The sequence below is a fragment of the Pleurodeles waltl genome, chromosome 3_1 (genome assembly GCF_031143425.1).
Source record: "Pleurodeles waltl isolate 20211129_DDA chromosome 3_1, aPleWal1.hap1.20221129, whole genome shotgun sequence".
In the NCBI taxonomy this organism is placed as follows: domain Eukaryota; kingdom Metazoa; phylum Chordata; class Amphibia; order Caudata; family Salamandridae; genus Pleurodeles; species Pleurodeles waltl.
Genome location: NC_090440.1, coordinates 1,019,677,348 through 1,019,701,607, shown reverse-complemented (window position 1 = coordinate 1,019,701,607; position 24,260 = coordinate 1,019,677,348). Strand labels below are relative to the sequence as shown.

The window sequence follows — 24,260 nt, the reverse complement described above, 5'->3', positions numbered from 1 at the left end:
TTTTTCCCAGCTGGCAAAATATAACAAAAGACCAGTGGGTGCTGGACATTATTCAACATGGTTATTGCCTGGAGCTCATAGCCACACTTCCCAAATATAGAGCCAAAAAAGCACAAACTCTCTCTAGAACATCTCCAGTTGTTAAATTGAGGTACAGGCTCTTCTTCACGTAGGAGCAAGAGAATTAGTTCCCAATCATCAGAAGGGAAATTTAGTTTATCTCTGCATTTTCCCATTCTTAAAAAAGAAGGGTCCCTGCATTCAATTCTAAATCTCAGTCCACTGAATCAATACATCGTATCAGAGCATTTTCAAATGGTCACTTTAGAAGATGTAATACCACTATTACAACAAGGAGACTTCATGTCTGCCCTAGATTCAAAGGATACTTATTTCCACATCCCAATACATCTGGGATACAGAAAATATCTCAGATTTGTTATTCAAGGCAGACATTACCAGTTCAAAGTTCTCCTATTCGGAGTAACAACTGCACCTCATCTGTTCACAAAATGCCTTGCAGTAGTCACAGCACATTTATGCAGACAAAGCATTCATGTCTTCCCATATCTGGGTGATTGGCTTATCGAATCCAGTTCCCTGCAGCAATGTCTGCAACACACACAGACAACCATTCATCTACACAAGTTGGGGTTTACCACCAACATACACAAATCACACCTACAAATGTCTCAGATACAGTTCTTCTTTGGAGCAGTTCTCAACACACATTTAGGATTAGCCTACCCCAATCCAATCAAGATTCAAAATATGACAACTCTGTTGAGTAAACTATTTCCTGATCAACATGTTGCAGAACAAACAAACCTAAAAATTCTAGGAATAATGACATCTTGTATTGCAATAGTCCTATATGCAAGACTATACTTGCATCCGCTGCAGGAGTGTCTGGTGAGTCAATGGTCTAAAGCACAAGGTCAGATGCAGGATCTTATGTTGGTAGACAGCTGCACCCACGTTTCTCTGCAATGGTGGAACACACAAACTCTGACAAAAGGGCTGCCGTTTCTCAACCCTGTTCCCCACTTCACTCTCACAGCGGGCGCCTCACATAGAGGTTGGTGTGCTCATCTCCTCAGTCTTTCAATACAGGGGATATGGGATACTAAACTTTAAGCTCTACACACTAAAAGCAAACAAATCAAAATGCCCAAACTTCGCCTTCAGGCTCCCACGCCCCATCTCCATGGGCAATACTCTATAGATGAATTGGTTAGGGATATTTAGTTATGCTTTTCCACCTCTCCCTCTCCTTCCCTTTGTGCTCAGGAAGCTCAGACAATCCTCTCTCACCCTCATTCTGGTGGCTCCCACTTGGGCACGTCAACCATAATTAACAATACTACTCAAACTTTCAGTAGCTCCACACAAGAAGCCTGCCATACACCCAGGCCTTCTCACTCTGAACCATGGAGAAATCAGACACCCAGATCCCAAAGAAACCAACCTTGCGATTTGGCTCCTGAAGTCATTGAGTTTGGATATTTACGCTTACTTCCTGAATGTATTACCATTCATAAGGAAGCACGTAAACCCACAATTAGAGCATGCTACACCGCTAAATGGAAAAGGTTTGTTATTTATTGCCAAAACAATCAAGTTTATCAGTTGAATATAACTATTCAAGATATTGTTTGCTATTTGCTCTACTTGCAAGCTTATGGCCTAGCATATATCTCAATACCGCTGCATTTGGCAGCAATAGCAGTTTATCTACAAAATAAGCAACATTTAACATTAGTCAAAATCCCAGCTATTAAAGCATTTATGGAAGGTCTTAAAAGAGTGATTCCACCCATAGTGCCTCCAGCACAAACATGGAATCTTAATATTGTGCTTACTAGACTTATGGTACCTCCTTCTGATCCTTCACATAAATGCCCAATCCACTTTCTTTCCTGGAAAGTAGCTGTTTTGGTGGCAATCACTTCACTACGACGTGTGAGTGAACTTCAGGCATTAACTTTAAAAGAACTTTTTTTCGAGGTACATAAGGATAGGGTATTACTTTGTATCAACCCAAGGTTTCTTCCAAAAGTGGTTTACACTTTTCACTTTAGCCAATTAGTGGAGCTTCTAGTCTTCTTTCCTCAACCTGATTAATTTGCTGAAAGAGCTTTGCACACCTTAGTTGTTGAAAGAGCATTAATGTACTTCATTGACAGAACTAAAGACTTTTGTAACATTAAACAACTTTTTGTGGCTTTTTCACCTCCACGCATAGGAAAATCTATATCTAAAGCAGGTCTATCATGATGGATTGTTAAATGTATCTAAACATGCTGTACTAAAGCTAAAAGATCTCTAACCATACCTCCTAGAGCACACTCAACATGGAAAATAGGTGTGTCTATGGCTTTTTTGGGGAACATACCAATCATTGAAATATGCAAAGCAACCTCATGGTCAAATACACACACATTTACCAAACATTACTGTGTGGGTGTCTTCGCACGGCAACAGGCAAATGTTGGATAAGCTGTGTTTCTTACTCTTTTTCAGTCCACTGCAACACCCACGGATTGGCCGCCGCTTTTGGGAAGGCACTGCTTTACAGTCTATACAGAGTTTGTGTCTCTATAGCTACACATGTCACTAAACGGTTTATGTCACTTACCCTGTAAGCATCTGTTCGTGGCATGTAGTGCTGTAGATTCACATGTGTCCGTCCACCTCCCTGGACACCCGTGGCTGTTGTAGTATTTTTGTTACACTTCACATGTATAGACATCTCTTACTAACACTATATTTACCTTCCATTCTCACCCGACTGCGGGAACACAATCTAATAATGGATTTGATGCCCATGCGCATTATCACTGAAAGGAGGTGTCACTTTACCTCGTGACTCAGACAACTTCTACGAAGGAAAACAACTTGTACACATCTGGACCCAAAACTAGATAGCAGAAGTATGCAGAGTACGTGAATCTACAGCACTACATGCCACGAACAGATGCTTACAGGGTAAAAAACAAAATACTTACTGCTATGTGATGAGTTCTGATTTTATGAACTTTGTATAGGTAAATATTTCAGAGGATGAAAGTTGTTATACATTAATTGAGTTGATCTCTACATCCTCAACAACATACACATCTACTTCATTTTTGCTTTTGTCACATAGACATATTGTAAATTGATCAATGTGCAGTCTTTTTAGCTCCATGTAGCAATAGAAGCAGCATGAAGTTATTGCACATAGCTCTGTGGCTTTGTTTTAGATTGGCCACTGCTAGTGACAAAATAAGTAGTATTTATTGGTATCTGTGCCTTGCTGCGGATATGCGTGTTACTTTGCATGATTACTTTTTACAGAACACAAACATAAAAACATAAAAATCTAACCTCATTCTGCTTCTTCCCGAGCAACACTTTGGAGCTGTAGTGGCAGGTACTCATTTTGGGTAACATCAAAAAACTCTAAACTCTTTACTTTATCTTCCTGCCTTTCTCAGATTAAAAACCATTGTGTTCTCTAAAACTATGTATTTTTTCCATATGGCAAGTGAACTATGTGGAGTATGCAGAGTACAGTCTCTGCTGAGTCCTGAGAAATGTTTGAAGGTTTGATAGAGGCCTTGAATAAGAAGGGGGACTACACAGGGCTAATTGGGTTATAGGCCAGCACGTTCTTTTCCTGTCCAATGTCTTTTTTGAAATGCACTATATCTCATCAGAAGCTTCTGGAAGTTCAAATGTTCCTCATAGTTGGGTTTTGATGTGCTCCTTTAAGGTGAGAAAAGCTTAGAAGTCTCTACTCACTGAGTTTACACACAGTACAATAAGTTTGGTATCCATTTGTACAAGCTAACCACAGAATATATATGTCATAGTCAAGGCATCTCTGTGACAGGGAGAATTGTTTAAAAGCAGGAGACGTGTATGGTCTTCCTGCAGCTCATGGATCTAGGTGGCTTGTTGAAGCAAGGGATTGTTATCATGTGGTCAAGGTTTCTGTAAGGAAATAATTACATTCTGCCACTGCCTCACAAGTCTCCAAGCATTGCTATGTTAACCTTCCACAGATATTACTAACACTCCTCCATTAGCAACAGCACTTCGTGAGTTTGCAGTTGAATGGTGGGTTATTATTTTTCGGCAACGTATGAAAATACAAGCATTCGAGGTGCTCTTTGGGCTTGTCCCCTGCCAGCTACTTGTTGCTACATGTTACATCTACTTCTACTACACAAGAGAGCCCGTGCTTTGTTGTCAAGTGCATTTATTAGTCTACAGAGAAACCACCAAATGACCAGGCAGTCCCTCCAAATTAATTTCAGTCCATTTAATTGCCACCCTCACAGGAGTTGTGCGAAAATTTCGTCCATTTCTTACACGACAAGATTGCAACCATAAACAAAAACTTTGAACCCCAACTCACAACTACAGTGTTCCTCGACAGATACACCATCACCATAACTGAGACAAACCACACACTGACAACCTGGAACATCCTCTCCACCCACAACATCACTTCACCATGAACTCCATCCATTCAGGAGCTCCCACATACCCATGCTCGCTCCACATCTTCAGCCTTGGAAACCAAAGGATTGGCCAAGAACTCACCACCCTGCTCAACACCTCCATCAGCACTGCAACATTTCCTGATGCCTGGAAACACACCAAAGTCCGGCTACTACTCAAAAAACCCTTTGCTTACCCCAGCAAACCCAAAAACTACCGGCCAATCTCCCTGCTCCCATTACCAGCAAAAAAACTGGAAAAGATCATCAGCAAGCAACTCGCGATACACCTGGAGGAGAAATACCTATTGAACGCATCACAATCCGGCTTCTGCAGCAATCACAGCACCGAAACTGCCCTGATCACAGTCACCAACAACATCCAAACCCTCCTCGACCAAGGAGAAACATCAGCTTTGATCCTTCTCACCCTTTCGGCAGCCTTTAACACCGTATCCAACCACATGCTGATCTAAAGACTCCACCACATCGGCATCCAAAGGGACTCGCTCAGATGGACCACCTCCTTCCTCACCAGAAGAACCCAGGAGCTCCACCTCCCCCCTTTCACCTCTGAACCCAAGGAGATCACCTGTGGTGTCCCCAAAGGCTCATTCCTCAGCCCCACGCGATTCAACGCATATATGACCCCACTGGCCAGCATCGCCAGATCCCACAGTCTCAACATAGTTTCCTACACAGACAATACCCAACTCATCCTCTCATCAACGACCCCCACCAGAACAAACTTCCACAGATGCATTACAAGCGTCCCTGACTCAAAGAAGAACTACCTGCAGCTGAACATAGACAAGACGGAAATACTGATCTTTGGCAATCACAGGAACACATGGAATGACTCCTGATGGCCATCAGAGCTAGGACCCGCACCCACTCTCTCTGACCATGCCAGAAATCTCTGAATCATCATTGACAACAAGCTCACCATGAAATAACAGAGCAACACTGTCTCCTCTGCCTGCTTCCTCACTTTGCGCATACTATGTAAGAACTTCAAGTGGCCACTCCTGCACACAAGATGCACTGTGACACAGGGCCTCATCACTAGCCGACTGGACTATGGCAACGCCCTCTACATAGGAGTCGCTGCAGCCAGACTCATCCTCGACTCATCCTCTACCTTGCCAGACAAATCCACATCACACCCCACCTCAGGCAACTCCACTGGCTCCCCATATAGATGAGATACCAATTGAAGCTGCTAACCCATACACACAAGACTCTACACAACCCAAGGACCCTTGTATGTTAACCACCACCTGTACTGCCAACAATCCTTTAGAAGACTACCCTTTGCCTCCCTTCACTTGCCCAAACTCCCTGCATCTACCAAAGCAGAAGTGGAGGATGCTGCTTCTTTCACATCACAGCAAAAACCTGGGACAACCTCCCCATGCACCTCCGGACCATCACTTAACATTAAAAAAAGTCCCTCAAGACCTGGCTGTTCAGACAAGCCTCCAGGACCTGCAAGTGCCTGAATACCCTATTGGCTGATCAGCCGCACTTTGTAAATCCTGATTGAGTGATTATTTTCAGGATCGCTCGTGCATTCATTAAATAAGAGGTAGTACCAGGGATTGAAGATTGGCAGAAAGTCCCTAAATGTCATGTGAGATGGATTAATCTCAAGCAGTAATTGCTGACTGTGGGACGTAACGCAAAAAGTGAGGCGTAAGAGCTGGGAGGCGGAGCCACAGTCACAGTGCTCCAAAAGGTGCAGGCTCTGCTCCGGCGTTGCTCCTGTTCCTCGGCACCCTTCCTACCCTCCCCCTTCAGAGGCCATGCACTGTGCCCTTCACAGAGCCTGGGAGGAACTGGGAGCAGGATCTGGGAGCAGCAGGGAAAAGGCAGGACGAAGAGGGTGCAAAACAGTCATTCCAGCCTCCAGCCTGTGGTCTGCGGCCCACATTCTGTGGCCACACACTGTGGCCCAATGTCATGGCCCTTCATTTGCCCCTTTCAACACACTCCGCTCACAGCTGCACTAAGTAATCGAAGTCCCCCAGATCTCACCCTAATGCAGGAAAGCAACATCAACTTAACATCCTAAGAATCCCAAGATTGTATGTTCCTGGAGGACATCTGCCGTCCACTCTTCTACTTTAGCACATACATCTGAACACCTCACAAAACAGCGTGCTCGTGCCCCCCCCAACCTCCTGGGGGAACCTAGGGGGACTGACTGGGACAGCATTGCAACTGGGACGCTACAGTGCGTGAGGAGACAGACACCAAGCTCATCAGCTCCCTAGCTGGCCCTTGTACCCCCAACTGGCGATGCCAAAAAGGAAATACAAAACATGCCGGCAAGGGATGGGGGACTGCTCAACCCCGCAATCCAAAAGCACGGGGGGAAGCACTTCTCACCCATTGGCTGCTAGGGCGCTTGACGGAAGCAGCAGAGACCCCCTAGATCAGACACCAACACAGGTCCAACCTGAAGGAAAGGGCTCCATAGTCCGATTCCTCTGCAAACCAGCAGCAGAGGCTCCAGAATGGGGTAAAGAACTCATAAGGTCACACACAACTAAGGAATCAGTCACCCAACCCAATAATCTGAGGCAAAGCCCTGCACTGCTTCAGCAGAGATATTTACAGGTGGGTCAATGTGCAAAGATCACTCTCATGCCCCGCGTCAACAGTTGGTCATCACGAGCCCCATACCTTCTGTGTTCCCCCCCCCCCCCCTCAAGCAGGGATAGCATCATCGCCACCTCTGAACAGAATTTTCACCGCCACAGCAGACAAAGCTGCTCAGCGATTCAACCTTCCCGTGGCCTGTTCCTCTTTGGGTATTGGTCACCAAATGCACAAGATGATGACCATTGCCCAAGTAGTCCACGAACTTGAGTGGTCTCCGGTACAAGGGAAGTCAATGGTGGAATCTAACTCCTTAGAGACATCTTCATATTCCAGAGGAACAAACAAAAACCTTGCCCACCAACCAGGGCAGGATGAGTCTCACAGATCAAGAGCTTGGGGCACTGTCCGAGCAGTTCCTCAAGAATCTATAGGAGCAGATTGACAGAAGACTTAGCCTCACTACAACAGCAAAGATGCACTTGCGAGAGGATGGGGGCAGACCAACTTCCAGATCAACTCCAGGGTGATCCACAAATGCACAAGAGCTGGTGGCTATTAGAGCCCCATAGGACATCATGGCAAGGCTCTTCTCTGTCAGTCAAACAAGATGGAGCTGCAAATTGACTTGTTTCAGTCCCTGGCCACACACCCACTCAAAATTAGAGCAAAGGAGAGCCACCTTACAAATACAAAGCAGGAATCTCAATGTTCTGGCTCCCCAATTATCGACAAACTAAGCTCCGTACCTAACATCCTCAGTGAACTAGTTGGAGTAGTCAAGGTGACAGCAAAAAGAGACAAAACCACAGTGGCAACTTCTCTCCCCCCCAAAGGTGCAAACCTGCTCAACCAGCAAAGGACTAAATACAGCTGAATCAATGGCATTTCCAAGCAGTCCATCCCACACATCTCCTAGGGTAGACAGCTTAATTTAGACACTCTCCCCTCTCCAAGCAGGGACACAAAGCCTGGCAAGTGCGGAAAGCCAGAATCAAAAGTTGAAACTGTCACCACCAACCACAGTGACATAGCACAATCATGAAGCTCCCCCACAAAGCCCACTCAAGTTTTAACTACTGCTCTTACAAGGAGAGCGAAGAAGAAACTAAAAAAGCAAGCCCGGAAACACAAATGCCAAATGAGATCAGTCAAAAGGCTCAAAATAAATATCACCCCCGAAGCACCGAAAGTTAGTGGCACAGCTAAGCTGTTCCCAATCTTTCAGGCACGAACAACACAAAAAGGCCCACAACAAGAGCACGGAGGGAAGGAAAGCCACATCCAAAGCACAAACACCACCACTTGGCACACCCTGGCCTTCACTACTGGCTCAACCACAAGAACATATAGCAGTGACAAAGATGGTGCCTCCTAGGAATCAAGATGCAGCAGAAGCCACTGTGCCTAGTCCACCATCAGACTACCGAAAAAGCGGCCTAATTGTAATATCAGGGAGCCCAGGGGCTCAGAAAGCCTCAGTGGATAACAGAACCCAAGATCCAAGGGCCTGCCTAAAAACAACCCCACTAAGGATCTCAATAGCCTGCTCTTGCAAGGAGGGAGCAAGGGAGCATGCTAGTCTACATAGCATACAGGAAAATCACCATGAGCTACATACGGGTACAGTGAGTGCTCAACAACTACAGCTCATAGTGTCAGCTGGCTCTAGCAAGGAGGGCGCAAGGGAGCACTCTAGTCCACATAGCACACAGGGAAACTATCATGATCTACAAATTGGCACAAGGAGTGCACAACAACCACAGCACATAGTCAGCGGGCACCACCAGCTATGTGAGCAGCAGAGAGCTGGCCCTCCATTTAGTGGCAAACACAACTCATCACGCCCCTTCTGGCAAGGATACCTCCCACTGGGCCAGACCGGGCCTGCTGTCAGCTGGATATGACACACCAGAACCAGTACAGCAGGACTCCCTGGAACCCATGTTCATCCCTCACTACTCCTCAAAAGGCCTTGGAAACATTTTAAACAGAGGGAATTTACTGCGCTTATTCTCTCAGGTGCCAGCTCTCATGTGCATCACCTCGGAAGACATGGACTGGGTCAGGTTTGAGCCTCCCTCCCTAAACGCAACCAGTGAGGTCACAAAAACAACCTGGAAAAGCGCAGCACAGAGGGCTGCAGTTTGGGACGCAAGAGAGTCCTTTGCAGACTGGGGCATTGAACTATTCATCACCCTGCTTGACAAATATCCGTTCATCCTTCCAAATACTGTCCCTGGACACTGGCCGAAATCCGTCTTAAGAGGCTCAAGTGGGGGGAAGAATTACGGGACCCATACAACAGTGGCCCTGCACAACATAACCATAGTCTATGCGCAAAACAGAAGAAAGGTTCACAAGGTCCTAAATCATTCCTGCAAAGCAAGCAGAGGGACTGGGTAGAACCAAGGTTTCGGTCCTAGCAGTAACTGGAGCATAGAGCACTATCCTTTGTGCTCATCCAAATTCCTGTCAATCTTGTCAGGGACGGTGCCAGGCCTCCGGAGCATCAGCAGATCTAGCGAGGCAATGACCTACTTAAACTCTACAACATCATCTGTATGCAAGAAACTTGGGAATGCGCTCCATCTCACCTGCCAGGTTACTACGAGATCTTTCAGCCAGCCACTCACCCAAGTATTTTTGGTTGGCCTTCAGGTGGTTTATCCACCGTTAGCAAGCACGCAGTCCGCTTGGCAACCACTGAGCTTACGATCAACAGCAAAATGGCCCAAATAATCACCATTAGCAGTGTGAACATTGACCAACAAAAAGTAGATTTGATACTAATCAACTGCTACATAAATGCTCCAAGGAAAACAAAGGTAGCGACAATCCTCAAACTCCTAGAGAACCAGGAAACTGTCATCTTCAGTCACCCCAGCCACAAAATAGTTATGCTGGGGGATTATAACGTAAGTGGACTAGATGGACAACTAGAGGACCCCCCCCCCCCAGGGCAGAGGCCGTCAACTACTAAAAACATTTTTGACAACTTTCAGACTATCGTCAACCCGACGGGAGCACACCAACTATCTGAAAGGTTGGCCCTTTCCTCCATTGTTCAAGGGAGGCTCAACTATTGATTACATGTACCTCTCAGAAAAGCTCACTGAGAGATGTAGCCACTTTGAAGTCAATGAGAGGGCAGAGAGCGATCACAGTCCCCAGGAAATGTAGCATTGAACTACAAGCTCAGGCAGCAGAGCAGCACACAGTGGTAGGGGCCTCAACAGGCACAGAGAAGGTACACTTGGGGAGAAGAATCAAATGGAGACCAGAGTGTTCATCTGAAATAGCCTTATGGTTAAAAGCTCCGCCTCGGTAGCCTAACAGGACTACCGAATGGTGGACAAAGTCGGTGGGCGATCTATTCATTCTGCTGCATGGTAATCCAATGTGTGCTCACGCACCTCGGTCCGCCCGATAAAGTATGACATTACAACTGGACAAAAATTTACTCAAAGCAAGACGGGCACTTCGTAGAGCTTTACGTATGCATAAACAAAAGCCCACACAGGACACAGCGGCTCAGATAAGAAAACTCAGAAGATCCCTCAAGAAACAGACATGGGAGCTCAAGGTGGCACAAGATCGTAAAGAATGGGACACCTCATTCCAGCTCCAAAAGAACCCAGATCACACCCATTTCTGGGACCATGTAAATAAGCTAAGGAATGGCCATAAGTCAAAGGTGAATAGTGTATCAGAGACTGCATGGGTCTCTCACGTCACACTCTTGTACATGACCTCTGAACTAGAACCAGACTTGGCCAGCAAAAGGCTGGACAAGATTCAGTGTCCATCCCCTCCCCACAGCGATAGGCCATCCTCAACAGTTGAAGAACACCAAGAGAGTGAAGTAAATAAGCCAACCGCTCCTGACGAGGCAAAAGGCATGGAGCTGATTCCTTTCTCTACCAGTAAGACAGAGAAGGCAATACAGAGCATGAGGAAGGATGGAGCAGAAGGCCAAATGGCCTACCTGCTTCTCTGTTTAAATGCTCTCCGTCGGACTGGGCAGGGAGGCTGTCTCAGATCTTTAACAACACGTATCACCTGTCCACCGTCCCGGAATCCTGGAGAGGTTCTATACTCTGCCCTATCTACAAAAAGGGGGACCGCTCAGTAGCTTCAAACTATCGACTAATAGCTCTCCTGGACGTGGAAGCAAAAAGGTATGCACGACTGCTGTTGGGCCAACTGGAAGCCTGGTTTCAGGAGTGGCAAATCCAGCCATTCCTCCAATCTTGCTTTAGATCTGTGGCCTCAACAGTAGACAGCATCATGGCCCTTGCATACTAGCAGCGCCCAGCAGCTAACATCGATCACCGGCCGTTATTCTGCTGCTTTGTTGATTACAGTGTGGCCTTCGACAGGGTAGACTGGGAAACTCTATGGCAGAAACTGTCATCATGGGGTATTCCAACACAACTCTTAAGAGCAATCTTTTCATTGTAATCCCACACTTGGGTCCTGGTTCCAACAGGTCCAGGATCATTATCACGGAAAATAGAAACCAATAGAGGCCTAAAACAGGGCTGTGTCTTGGCCCCACTACGGTTTAATTTGTACACATCAGACTTGGAGAAACATCTGAAGGCCAGCAGCCTGGTTCTACCAAAGATTGCCCCACAAAACTCCAAATCATCCAATACGCTGATGATATTGTGATAATGGACTGCACAAAATCTGGTTTACAGCGAGCTCTAAACGCCCTGAATACTTTCAATAAGGCTAATCAGCTTCAAGTTAACCAGGAAAAAACAAAAGTCCTTATATTCGGAAGGTATAAGAACAAAAATACCATAACCTGGCGACTATGAAGCCAGACCATTCGCACAGCCAGGAAATATAATTACCTGGTGGTGGTGTTCACAGAAAACAATGTGACAGGGGCACAGAAAAGTGCACTCAGGGATAAAGTTGCTGCCATCACATACGGAATCTCCCAACTGAGTAACGAACTTAGAAGCGCTTCGGCTGCCCCAATATTGAGGGTAATACAGGCGACCCTACTTCCTGCCGTGCAATATGGCTACTTGGCATTTCCTGAGTCTTTAGTACCCATCATGGAACAAGCTCATTGCAGAGCATATTTAAAAATCCTCCACCAACCAAAGTAAACCTGTTGCTCCAGGCTCAGATTGGAAATGGGCCTAGTGTCACAACAGATAGTCTAGCTACCATCTTGAAATATTACATCAGGCTGAGGAAGGGCAACTTGCTCACTTTAAAACACCACCAGAGAACGATTTTCGAAACTCCTGGCAACTGGTGGTCCAAGCAGCTAAGCAAAGCACAGAAGCCCTTCAAAACAGGCGACTCCATTCAGCTGGCAGATACAGTGGCATTCAGTGCTTGGAAAAACATCAATCAACGAAAGAGCAAAAGAACTCTCAAGGGAGCACAATACTCTGTCTTGGATGCAGAGTTCCTGCATTTATTGTTTCTGGAAGGTATTATGGTTGAGGGGCTCCAATCAAATAGTAGTCATTTAACACTGGCATTGTTGATGGTAATTTCAGATTTTGTACATGTGAACATTAGTCCTGCTAATCGAGGACTTTAATCCTTCCTGGCCTGCACATAGGTCAAAAGAGCCTGCAGGCTCTGCTCCTACCATCAAGAAAGTTGGCTACACCTTCTGTGGTGCTGTCCCAAACTAGCAGCCGAAAGAAGACAGTTAATAGTTCTAGAGGCTTTGTTTCTGGGGGCGCAGACTTGTATGGAGACATCCAATCTCTGCTTTTCACGCTCGGCTGCCTGGGCCTTGGCAAGATGCGCGAAATACTTGAAAATTCTCAGTCGGCTGCTAGCCCAGTCAGTGGGGGCGAACAGCATGGTGCATGTGGGGCCAAACGCACTTCAGCGCCCCTTGCTGCAAAAGGAGACAACACTATCCCTTTCTTAACAGCTTTTTTGTTTTTCTTATCAAATTTTAATGCATATATTATTCACTGTACTTTCTTGTAATGGTTTTAATTAACTTAACAATAAATTGACGTTGACACTGATTGACTGATGGGTGGCCATGTTATAGTGAGTTGAAGGATATCCTGTCAGAGAAGAGTTTCTTATAGTGAATGGAATGCTCTTTTGTAATGGCTGGTGGGTACATCCTGAAGGTATTAGGAGTAAAATAGGTAATGCAGTACATGAAGGGCAAACTGTTAGGAATTTGACAAAGGCACTTGTGAGAGGACATTATTGGTGACCAAGCTTAAACTTAATGTGGAAGGAGTTGTAAAAGACTGTTAAATAGGCCTCTATTGACAAGTCTAAGGTTGTAAGGCAGTTCCTTTGATTCCAGTGGAGTTCCCCGCTGAACAGTGGTTCCAAAAGGTGCATGGATATATTTGATCGCATTCAGTCTCCTGAAATATTTGTAATTTTACTAAGGGACAGCATCATAAAGTGGGGTTTGTTATGTCGCAACACATTCTGTGCTGGAATTTGAGGGATGAGTTTGTGTGTAGGAATCCCAAGGACTATGATAACAGATAGTAGAATCCAAGTTGTCAAAAATTCTGGATTTTATCAAGACATGTCTATTATATACCTGAAAGCTGCTTTATACTAGCTACATTTGGTTGGGTTGGCTGAGAGAATGATCATAACGGTCAAGGTTGTGTGCAGAGAGCAGTGGAGTTGAGAACTGCACCAAATGGTGTATCTTAACCTTTTCAGTTTAAAGGAGTGACTGCCTGATATGAAGTTGAGGCCATAATGTTTGAGGAGAAGCTCACGAAAGAGAGAAGTGGAAAGATACCTGGTGTCAGAAAGGGTCAAGTAATGCCAAAAGAAATATAAATTCTGGTTTGATAAGAGTTGCAAGGTGAAGCATGTGAATTGGAAGGTAGATGAGATTGACCTACTGAAGAGACTGAGGCGGTCATTCTGACCGCGGCAGGCGGCAGTCGCCGCCCGCCATGCGGTCACCGCCAAATGGCCGCTCCGCGGTCAGGAGACCGCAGATGCCATTCTGGCTTTCCTGCTGGGCCGGCGGGCGACCGCCAAAAGGGCGCCCGCCGGCCCAGCGGGAAAGGCCCTGCAACGAGGAAGCCGGCTCCGAATGGAGCCGGTGGAGTTGCAGGGGTGCGACGGGTGCAGTTGCACCAGTCGCGATTTTCACTGTCTGCAAAGCAGACAGTGAAAATCTTCATGGGGCCCTGTTAGAGGGCCCCTGCACTGCCCATGCCAGTGGCATGGGCAGTGCAGGGGCCCCCAGGGGCCCCACAACACCCGTTCCCGCCATCCTGTTCCTGGCGGTAAGAACCGCCAGAAACAGGGTGGCGGGAAGGGGGTCGGAATCCCATGGCGGCGCTGCAAGCAGCGCCGCCATGGAGGATTCCCTGGGCCAGGGGAAAACCGGCGGGAAACCGCTGGTTCCCCTTTTCTGACTGCAGCTTTACCGCCGCGGTCAGAATGGCCCTGGAAGCACCGCCAGCCTGTTGGCGGTGCTTCCGTGGTCCCCGGCCCTGGCGGTCATGGACCGCCAGGGTCGGAATGACCCCCTGAATGTTATAACGAAGAGCAACACACATTTCATGATCCTTTTACAATTGTGGCAGTTGGAAGGGATATTCTGATGTTGGATAACGGAGTTGGGTGGCACTTGTCCAGACTGGTCAAGTCAAATTCTGGAAGCATTGCAAATGGACTTGAGGCCTTACAGGAAACTCCACATGAGGCTCTAGAATGCATGGATTTGGTATGATGCAGGAGAAAAACATTTTATATGAAAGACTCTGGGTAACCTTCATGAGAGGAAGGAGGTTTCCCACTGTACCTACTGGTTTGTCATTGATAATGAATGTGCTGATGTAGAGCTATCCTATTATTACCTGTTACGTAAGCAGTGCATAACACCTGGGAATGTTTTGTGTATGCATTGTGCCATGCTCCTCATTGTTTAATTCCTGTTTTATGATTCTTTAACTTTTTCATTTGTTGTTAATTATATTTGGTATGGGGAGGTTTATTATGAGTTGCATTTGAGTAGGGCACCTAGAATGTAGTAAGAACCTGTAGAATGTAGAGTGCTGTAGATGGAATGGACTGGGTATCAGTTGGAAGGGCCAGCCTGACCTCCTGGTCCCTTGGTGGTTGCTCTGTAGACTAGTTAAAGTGTTTGATAACAAAGCATTGCCTGAGCTCTCTTGTGAAGGAGACGTGAACATAACATCTTGCTGTTTCCTGCCATTACCTAGCTTTCTGTAGCGAATGGGGGAACTGATGCTCAAAATAGATATGGTTCCTTTGAATCAGTACTGTGGAAAGATTCCTCCACTGTTCTTTTTTTCATCCATTTCAATCTATCACATATCATTTACTGAAAATGAATCTTCTCCAGTTAATTTCCTGTGTTTGCCAGGTGCGTTTATTGGCAGATGTATTGCATGTCTGGTTCCATGTTATCATTCATTTGACTTTCACAGTAGATTGTTTTGTTGGACAGGCAACATTTTCAGTTCTGTACCATTCTCTTACATCTTACTTTAGCTCCTCAACTGTTTACTGAGGCGAAAGCATACTTTGCCTCAACCTCAGTAAACCTTTTAGCATTAAAGAGAACATTTGCAGGGTTTTACAGGCTACTGAGTGAATATAGGAAATTTTCATCTGGATTCAGGACACAGCATGGTAGTCATTGGAGCTATCTACAGGTTGGACATTGGCAGAGTTTTACTTCTTAGAAGAATATTTCCACTCCTGCATGTTTAGCCTGTTGGTAAAGCAAAAAGCTTAATCGCTACATGGCTTCCGGTCCGAAGGAAGTAGCCACTTGCAGTCAGATCACTCTTTGGACTCCTCTCCACCTAAAACCTGTATTTATCCATCTTCTTCCTCATGTCACTTTTTGTTGCCATAGGAGATGATTATGTTTTCCCCAGAGATTGTCATGACAGACCTGTCTCAATGCTTTGATATATCTCATCTTTTATTTCATGTTTCCTTCCTCTTTTTATTGTGACAATGTTGGTCACAAAGAATTATTGACCACTCTGGAGTCTAATTCTTGTGGGGACAGCTTTTCCTCTAATTGGATGTATTTGTTGGCCGTCATCTAGCTTTCCTTGAAGAATTTCTCCAATATCATGACAAATAATAAGCTTAATAAAGTAGCTAACTCCTATATTCATTAATTGGGGAACACCTAGTTTGAAACTCCCATTCTCCTAGATGAATCTCTGTCAGTTAGAATCTCTTCTTTTTGGTGACTGCGTATATTGTTGGAATGAAAAATGGGTTTGAATAACAGGCAAGCAGATGAGGTGATCAGGGTCTTGTGTGTTGCTCTGTCCTCACCCCAGCTCAGACGTGTGACCATTTCTACCACTGACAACTAGTATTTGTTTTTAACAGCAGAGCATTTGAAGATCTTTTTTTCTTCATGTTTAATACTATAGTATCCTTGGCCAACAAAGGCAATACTCCTTCCCTCATTGGGCAAAGCAATATGCTACATGCCTTTGCTCTGTTTCTGTAGGCCTGCTGAACCTTCAATTAAAAGGAATACAGTTATTTCTATCATTGCCTAATTTCCTCTCTCCTTCAGGCTTTCTGAGAGTGCTGATTGGCTAGTTCCAGTGCCTTTCGTTCCCTTCTGTCACCCCTGCAAATGCCTCAAATCTACCAGAGTTTCTTTGCCTAGCAATCTGTAAAATGAAAGGTGTGGCCTTCAAAATTAGCTCTACATAACTAATTCCCCTTAAAACGTTAGAAGACATTGATTATAAGTTTCATGGAGCTCAGATATTTTCAATAGATTACGTTGTATGTTAATTGAGCTCTAATTCATAGTATGCCAGTGCCCCTACTTCTCATTTGTTTTTTAAATCCTAATGGTGGTCAAAGATGTGATCCTCATTTCATGACTCAAGAGATCATTCTTCCCACCTTTTTTCACTCTTTGTCTAGCCCCAAACCCTCAGTAGCACTTAAAATTATCTGTATGCATTCCAGTCCGTGGCCCTTGAGGACAGGGAACTACGTTTTATCTCCTTTGTGTTACAAGGAAGAGTTGTAAGTCTTCTGTACATTCTCTTGGCTGCCGGATGCCGTTTCCTGGTCACATAAGAAGTCTACTCCATACTGCCATACTCCGTCTGATTTTTTAAAAAATGTTATTGACTTAATTGGGTCTACTGATTGGGTATAACCTCGGTTATTCAGCATTGTGACAAACATGAACACAGGTGCCATGGTCCACAATCACAGTCCCTTCATTCTCTCCTTCTCACTCCATGGTACAGGCAGCATTTAGGGGGACGGCGCAAAGTAGACTTTTCAAGTAAGTAGCCAAGTGTGCCTATCTAGAGGAAGAGGTGGGACTTCACTTAGTAAGGATTGTGGAATGAAGGAGAAGAGACCTTCGTCTAATAAAGCTTCTTTGTAAATGATAGACATCTCATAATTTTCTTTTCGTACAAACATCAATTCAAGGCTATTTTTTCCTAAATGGACGAAATTATACACTGTTCTTAGGGGAAAGGACACTATGTATTCATGCACTTTATTATTGTATGATGCTGGTTTGTATGATGTTTTATGCCTTCCTGAGTTTGTCTCAAAATTGTGAGAAGGGTGTGCAGGAGACATGAAAAAGAAGGCCCAGAACGGATAAGGGAAAGGGAGAATTATTTGTCTGAAAAATGTCATGTTTTTGATTTTGGCTAACCATTGTATACTTGCTTTTCTACCTGGTGCGTTTTCTGCGTAAACAAATGTACAAAGGTTTTGGCCGTGTGAGCCTATTAATAGATTCTGTATTTTTAAACAAGCCGGTCTAGATTTGTAGATATAAAAACAATTCACAATAAGCAACTTGTGTCAACATATTTTTATGATGTCGCTTGTGTAGGTAAAAACAGAAGTCCGCACTTATAAGGGGCATGAATTCAGTGTTCATTCTTGCCTATGCCAGCCGGTTAATAAACCTATAAATTTGTTTTGTTTTTTGACACCCGTTAGCTTATCACATAAGGTCAAAATTGACATTGGTGTTTTTATCAGAGCCACTTACATTGATCTTCACCTTCAGGTAGTTAGATGACTGTGCCCATGTAAAATGATTGTGGAATTAACCCCATGTATGAATGCATATGGTGGATGATCAGTGTATAAAGAGGGCAAGCAGGATGGTCAGAATAATTCACAGGAATAAATTGAGGTCTTGAGCAAGTACAGTTTGCTATAAAATGGATTGCTGAGTTGTGACTAGATTATGCTGTGTTCACTTTTATCTTGCTGTTTGCATGGACAATAAAGGCATTTTAAACTGTAATTCAACTTCGTGAAATTGGTACATATTAAACAAATAAAAACACTGGTAATGTTTTTGATTATTTTGTAGGATAAAACATATCTGTCTTTTTCTAGCTCATTTCAAACCATTTGCAAAATTATAAAAAAAATGTTTTTTAAAGTGCAGTTTAAAACTGTTAGTGAGCCATGCCTTCCTTTTTACATGTTTTGACGCTATTTTCGGGTAAAGGTGTATCAGTTTATGTAATATCACAAACACAAATTTTACTTATATTATTCATAGTTATTTTACTGCTTCAGCCCGTATTTTGTTTCGTATGTTAGATGCACATATAGGTTTCTTCTCTGTCTGAGACAGTTCTTCTCCCCATTATCTCCGTCTCTCCCGCAACTGATTATTTCGCGAGATTGAATCGGATTAAAATGTTAGCTATATGATTCTCATTTTTTAGCATAAGTAAACCTCCCCACTGAGTTCTGTATAATATAATTAGATTTTGTAAATATTTGATGACGTTTCTATCCAGGATATTTTTTAATTATACACACTGTAGTTCACTTGAACTGAGTTCTTGGTTACTAGGTGAGAGATAAAGGGTTGGATTTAGTGTTTTGGAGGCTGTGTACATTTAACACATAATTAAAATTACTGATGTAACGTGAAAGCATGTCGGTTGCTACGATGATAGCCACCTAAGCACTAAAGTGACTTTAACTCCTTGAGCAGCCCCAATGCAAGACTGATTGCCACCTGCCTAGTCTCGGCCAATTCGTTATAGCTTCAGATAACTCTTAAGAGACTTCAAAAGGGGATGTGTACTGATAGCTAACAGCCGGGAGCACTAGAAACCTTTTTGCATAGTTCGCTTGTTTTTTTGGTGCATTTTTATTATATATTGCAAACTCAGCCCAGGGAGATTACATGATTTGCCCAGAATTGCAGGATATTGAAACAATGCTCTGACTCAAACATAACTACCTAGTTCCACAGCCAGCAGTTCTAGCCATTGGGTCACATCTCCTCTCAGATCCCACATCGCCCTCCTCTTTGCTGATTATCTTTCAGCGTCAAGGAGGACAAAGAGCTTCTCTGCTTACCACGTGACTGATGCTGCAATTCCTCGCAAGGTGCCCTGTGATGAGATGACAAATAGTGTTTTAAACATCTGAAGAGGTGGGGTGGTGGTGTGTGTGTGTGTCCCGTCTGTCTGTCCCTGGGATCAAACATAGCATCAAGAGCACCCTACACTACCCTGGCATCCACTCGATTATCACTGACTGAAGTTGGAGGAAATATGGTTGAAGGATACCACAGGGCCAATGAGTTCTTTGAACCAAATCCTTGTTGGAGACAACACAATGTGGTTGCTGCTGCAAGGTAACTCAGGGCCGAGCGGCTTCTCACTGCCTGGATATGAGGTAGTGTTTAACAATGTCTGTGAATGTGAGGGCTCAAAATCCCCTTCTGCTCTTGCAGTGGATGCAGCGCTGGCTTTTAGTTTGGCACTTACTCCATCATCTCAAGTTGTTTCTACACCAATCCTTGATCCAATTTGGGCAGTATTTGATGGGACGTTTGCACTGCAGGAACCAATGCTGTCAGAGTAGAGATTGCCTGCAGAAGTTCCAGCACCAACAAGAGTGGGTTGCTATTACAAACAATGCCTAATAATCCAGTGACTGATGTCGGAGTCCATATTGTCGCCCCTCAGTGGCAAGTGAGCCTGCTACTAGTCCTGCGGTTATGAAAGGAAAGGAAACTCTGTCATAACAAATGTCATTGTTAACGTTATTAATTTTGTTTGTGCAAAATAATCTGTTCATGGGTGGCACAAGTCATTTCTTTCTCTGATAAGCCATCGGGCCATAAGCGGTACACTGCAAAGTAATGGCATTCCAAATGTCTTCATAAAACACTTACAGCCCAAATATTAATATGTTTAACGTAATATATCTATTGTGGCCATACCTTTTGAGATTAATAATTCAAATAATGTGAGTTCTGACTGAGTGACAGCAACTTAAATTCCTTTCCAGGATGAAGCCAATTTGAAGCTCTCGCCAATATAAATACTGCTGCAAAATGTCATCTTACTCTGCCTGTAGATTGGTTAGTATAGACAGACAGAAAAAGATAAAATCTGCACCACAATCAACATCTTTCCCTCATTCTTTAGATGATGTTTTCCATTCCATATTCAAAGTCTCTGAAAGAAGAAGTGTCAAATAAAGTAAGGAGGATGAAACTGGTGGAAAGAGAGCTGGACCTCCTCAGTTATCCTCCTCTGCATTTTAAGGGATTAAGCCAGTTGCACTTACTTGGTATCGGACAGCCTATAGGTTTCGACCAGTAGTTCCCTCTCTCAATCTGAAACTGTCTCAAAATGCAAGTAGCTCAGCAGCTCAAGATAGTAATACAGTTACTTCACGTATAAATCTGCATAGGAAGACAAACTCATGTTTGAGAAAGCTTTTTGTGGTAATTTGATTCCTTCAAGTAGCATTTCCCGCATATTCCCAAGTAACAGGAGAGGACTCCCGGGTATCGGGAGAAAAACTGAGTGATACAAAAGCGGTATCATCCCACATAGTCAAAATCTCGGGGTCCCTAACTGAGGATTTGATGCAATGCGTACTAAGTAGGAGGATACAGAAAACAGCCAAAATTACAACATTCAAACGTTGTTGAGATTAAAGAGTTGAAGGCTCAAGCTTCTTACCTTTATTAGATTTCCAAGCCTCGGAATTGAAGAAAGAGGTACAAAGGGCAAATTAATTTATTTTCCTTCTTTCTAAAGGTGATATACCCAGCTGGCCATTTCTCACAAATTTAGTGGGCTTTCTCCTTAGAGCTAAATTTAGTTCTGCCAGCCAGAAAGCCTACTACGTCCAATGAATGTTTTCTTTTTTGATTGGGCTTCTTTATGGCTTCGAATGAGAGGTAATCCCTTATTTAATTCAGAAATTAAAATATATTGGGTGTTGGAAGAAACATCCAGGCTCAAGTTCACATTCCAAGGGCAGATTCTGTTTTATTGATGGAGTCAGTAGCTGTATCTCAGCTGGAGTAAGTGGAACAGTCTACGTTTGAAGAAGGAAGAGCAGGCAGAAATGGAGTAGACTGTTTGTGTAGAATTAATTTGCATTAAGAGGACTCTGGATAAAGACAATATTTTACCACAGCTTGCTATTTGAATTTTTTTCTTATATTGCCTTTTTTGATATTCCCCTTCTCTTCTTTCTCTTTTCATATTGTTGGGGAATATTTAATGTTTTCTAGGTGAGTTATAATAAGGCATGTCATTAAAAGAAGACATTCATTGCAGCACAGGGAAGTGCTTAATTTCTCAGTAACGTTTTGTGGGTTGTAGTTATGTGGTTCAGCAGCAGAGTCTTTCTGGTAGAAGGTCTTATGTGGAGGGGAGATGGTTAAAAGAAGGAACAGAAAGAAATATGGTTAAAGTGACACTGACAATAAAACTGGCTGTATATATATTAAGGTAAAGTTACAGAAACAGCAAGTGAGGGAGAGAAAACATCTCACATATATGGACTTGTTTTGTACTTGAACATTGACAGATATTGAAAAATGCCACTTAAGTGAAATTCTGTTTTCCCGTTTATAAATATAACATATGAAATGGTGATAGTGTAATTCCAAAGCAGGTGCTTCGCTAAGTCTGCACCTATTCTTATCACATATAAATCCAATCTGCTACTTTTCTCAGCATATTATACCAGTGCAGTCTATACAGTTCTTTGATCTAAAAAGAAATCTGCCCACCCACCACCAGCAACATGACCTAGACGACTACAGCAAGCCTCTCTCTGAGATTCATTTTGTCAACTGACCTGCATTACATTTTTTTAAAAGGGCTGCATAGTTGATAGATTTTTTCTTTCTAAGCTCAAGCACACAGGGAAGGGGATAGGGTTAACTTTATTCACCTCAGGAAATTTCTGTGGTAGTCTGTTTTCAGGAGGTGGATATATCATATTAGTCAATTTTTTGCTGCAAAAAGACCCTCATGAGGCCTGCATCTGTTGCCTCAGATGCCTGCATCCCCTTACAAATTGCACTTTGTGTTCACAGATTTCCGTTGCTTTCTCTGGAACTGGATCCAACACATGAGGAAGATCTTCAATCAACCCATTCCTCATGGATCTCTCACCCTTGCCTTCTCTCCCAGAGGTAAGAGGAACCTGGCACAAGCGCAGTACCCAGGTCACTGCTGGTCTCAGGAACACAGATGCAAGCAGCCACTTATAATCTGGGCCTCCTCCCAGACTTAGTGGGGAAACTTCTCTTTCTACTGTTTGCAATCACAACTCTTTCTTGGTCTTGAGGCACCATTATTTTAGGTGTTAACTATGGGAATACAGCAACGGTAGTGCTTAGCAAATTGTTTTCATTGTTGTGTGTTGGAGATACACAGGCTTCTCATCAACAGTTATCACCTTTCCAGACACTCTTATTTGAAAGCAAAATAACCTCTTCCAGCATCATGGTACTTATAGCTTCAGACCCTATTATTGCAATGAAATGTGAAACTGGGTATAATTAGCTACTGTTCCTTTCTCCAAGTACCTCTCATGCTACAGATCAGTCATCAGACTTCCAAACTACATGTAGGCAGTAATCATGGCAATAATTTAGCTGACTGAAATGAAAGTCATGGACCAATAAACAATCTTGCATCAGCTCTTGGAAATTAATACTATCCCATCAAAGGATTAAGCTTGTATCCTTGAGTCATTATAAATAATTTCATGACATGGATGCCATGTGCTGCCACTACATTTCTGATAACGTTTTAGGCTTGTACATTTGATTTCACAAGTGATACCTTTGTTAAACTCAGGCTGAAGGACAAGGATGCCAAGTATGAATTAAGCATCCTTAACAGTGTGTCCATTGACCAGGCTTGAGGGGAGTTTCATGTGCAAACGGCTCTTCATCATATATCCAAATCTCAATTTCTTTTTTATTTTTTTTATTTTTTATTATTAAATTCCTTTTTTGTTAAGGAAGTTTATCATTATTCAATGTTGGGGGTCTCTCCCTGGCTTCCTCTCGCCTCTTCTGGGGCACAGGAAGTAGCTTATCAGCCAAATCAACTTCAGGTCATTAGAAATTACACACTTGCCCAATGAATAAGCCTTGGCAAACACCTTAACCTTCCAAGAAGTCATATGTCTATAAATATGGATGTAATCACTCTTGATGTGAAGGAACTACTGAGTACTCGATAAATCTAATGTTTCTGGATGCAGGCCTGCAGTTCACACATCTCCAGGCACTTTTGCCAAGCTGACCAGTCCCACTGGAGTAATTAGAGAATGATTATTGTATTCAATAATTTACTAGTGTGTGCGTATGTGTATATGTGTGTGTGTGCATATATATATGTATGTGTGTGTATAATCTCATAAAGTTCACAGCCCCCGCCAACAAGGTAAATGTCATCTTGGCTCACAAACCAATCCCAGTCATGTGTCATATAATGTTAAACATATTGCCTTTGAAATGATTATCGTATGAAAACTGGCTAAAAAGCTTCCCAGGGAAAGAAGATAAAAACTGCCTCAAGAAGTGTTTACACCCATCAGCTCATGCAAGGGTCCTTTCATTGTTTTACATAAATACTTGTTCATATTATGGCACAATTCGTACATAGCACTATTAGAGTCCAGTGGCAACCCAGATCCTGTTCAGCAATAGCATAACTCAAATGCTTGGCTAAGCTCTTTGATGTTTAGCTCTCTTGAGTCAAAAGTTTTTCTTACTTTCCTGACTAGAGAAAGTGTTGACAGCATTCAACAGGTGCAACATACATCTGTTCAACAACCTCATGATTTAACTGCTTGCCAACGGTAGATTAATGAGTGACT

General features: G+C 43.6%; 1 protein-coding gene across 3 annotated transcripts in view; it reads left to right on the top strand.

Moving 5' to 3' along the window:
- FIGN (fidgetin, microtubule severing factor) overlaps window positions 1-24,260 on the top strand; it is a 200,357-nt gene that overhangs the window by 142,233 nt on the left and 33,864 nt on the right. For 2 of the 3 annotated variants that reach the window (XM_069224265.1, XM_069224266.1), the window contains one exon: window positions 22,462-22,560. The exons of the other annotated variant lie outside the window; for it this stretch is intronic. In XM_069224265.1, coding sequence (XP_069080366.1) covers window positions 22,462-22,560 — 99 coding nt within the window. The remainder of the gene's footprint in view (window positions 1-22,461; window positions 22,561-24,260) is intronic. 3 annotated transcript variants of the gene reach the window in all.